We start from the raw sequence: 1,541 nt of genomic DNA on the forward strand, positions 1-1,541 counted from the left end.
GACAATGAAAATAAAGTAACTAACTTAAATCTGAAGGTGATGCGTAAGTTCAAAAATCTTAATAAAATAAATTATAAGTCGACATAAAAGGATATAGCTTTATAAGTAATTTAGAAATTATAGACAATTTTAATTTAGAAACCTACTACAACACTATATTAAAGGTTTATGCAGAAAATAAGCTGTTGGCCTCAATAGCACTGATCCAACTGCTAAGTGCTCATATCAAACTGCTTCTCCACTCATTAGCCTTGAGTACTCCAACCGCTGGGATCCAATGATCGATGAGAGGAGCAGTATCGGGTCATCTCAAGAGGCTCCTCAGATCTATAGGTTTAACTTGGAGGAGATAGAATGTGCTACTCAGTACTTTTCGGAGGTGAATTTACTTAGCAAGAAAAGCAGCTTTGCGGCAACATACAAGGGGATACTACACGATGGAACGGAGGTTGCAGTGAAGAGGATCAACAAGACTAGTTGCAAGTCAGAGGAAGCTGAGTTTCTCATGGGTTTGAAGGCATTGACATTGCTAAGGCATGAGAACCTAGTTGGATTAAGGGGCTTCTGTTATTCAAGAGCAAGAGGAGAGTGTTTCCTCATTTATGATTTTGTTGCAAATGGGAGTTTGTCGGAATATCTAGATGTCAAATGCGATGAGATTCACAAGGTCCTTGATTGGTCTGTAAGAGTTTGTATCATCAAAGGCATTGCTAAAGGTATTCTACTTGACCTATATGACTATTTATTTTCCTTCTCAGATAGCTATCATAATGAATATACTACTGTAACAACAACAACAACAACAAACATTGATCATTTAAGATGGAATTTCATCTTGTCATTTACCTACATTTGCACTTTGCCTTGAGGAATCCTAATTTGTTTGATTCTTACATAGGTATGGAATATCTCCACAGCGACAAACCTAGCAAGCCCTCCTTGCTCCATCAAAACATGTCATCGACAAAAGTCCTCATTGACCGCCATTTCAACCCCCTACTCTCCAGTTCTGCCCTGCACAAACTATTAGCAGACGATGCCATTTTCTCCTCTCTCAAAACATGTCCATGGTTTAGTTGGATCAAGCCACCTGCATGGTTTCAGTTTCAGATATATATGATCAGATTTTGAACAACAAGATCTAGCGGGACACTTAGATTTAGGGCCATCAAACCTTTGGTTCGATTAAATGACTTGAAAAATGGCAAGTATGAGCACATAATGTTGCCCGTCTGGTTGTGGAATGTGCTCAGAATTTCTTCGTAGGGATAACCAGGACTCAAGAACAGTCTGAGTCTGCTGAGAAGAACCTGAGATCCAGTGAGCTTGTTGTCCCAGCTGAAGACTCCATAATCCGGTCCTCCCCAGAAGGCACCGGCATGCTTGGCCAGGGCTGGAGCAGTGGCGAGCTGGAGGTAGGAGGAATTTCCAGTTGCAAAGTAGAGCCATGAGCCGCCCCACAGAAACTCATCCCAGTAACCGGTGGAGTTGTAGAAGATGGCGGGATCAGTGCCTCCAGGGCTGTATCTGCCCCTCTGTAG

General features: G+C 41.7%; 1 protein-coding gene across 1 annotated transcript; it reads left to right on the forward strand.

Annotated features, from left to right (window-relative positions):
* Positions 1-277: 277 nt before the first annotated feature.
* On the forward strand, positions 278-868 carry LOC122023023 (LRR receptor kinase SERK2-like). The gene is made up of 2 exons (XM_042581122.1): positions 278-716; positions 759-868. Exons 1-2 carry the CDS (start codon positions 278-280, stop codon positions 866-868), a joined length of 549 nt encoding a protein of 182 aa, XP_042437056.1.
* The last annotated feature ends 673 nt before the right edge of the window (positions 869-1,541 follow it).

The sequence above is a fragment of the Zingiber officinale genome, chromosome 9B (genome assembly GCF_018446385.1).
Source record: "Zingiber officinale cultivar Zhangliang chromosome 9B, Zo_v1.1, whole genome shotgun sequence".
NCBI lineage: Eukaryota > Viridiplantae > Streptophyta > Magnoliopsida > Zingiberales > Zingiberaceae > Zingiber > Zingiber officinale.

Coding starts and splice junctions, on each gene's coding strand:
- LOC122023023 (XM_042581122.1), top strand. CDS start 278: ATGATCGATGAGAGGAGCAGTATCGGGTCATCTCAAGAGGCTCCTCAG. Junction 717..758: donor CATCAAAGGCATTGCTAAAG/GTATTCTACTTG, acceptor TTTCCTTCTCAG/ATAGCTATCATAATGAATAT.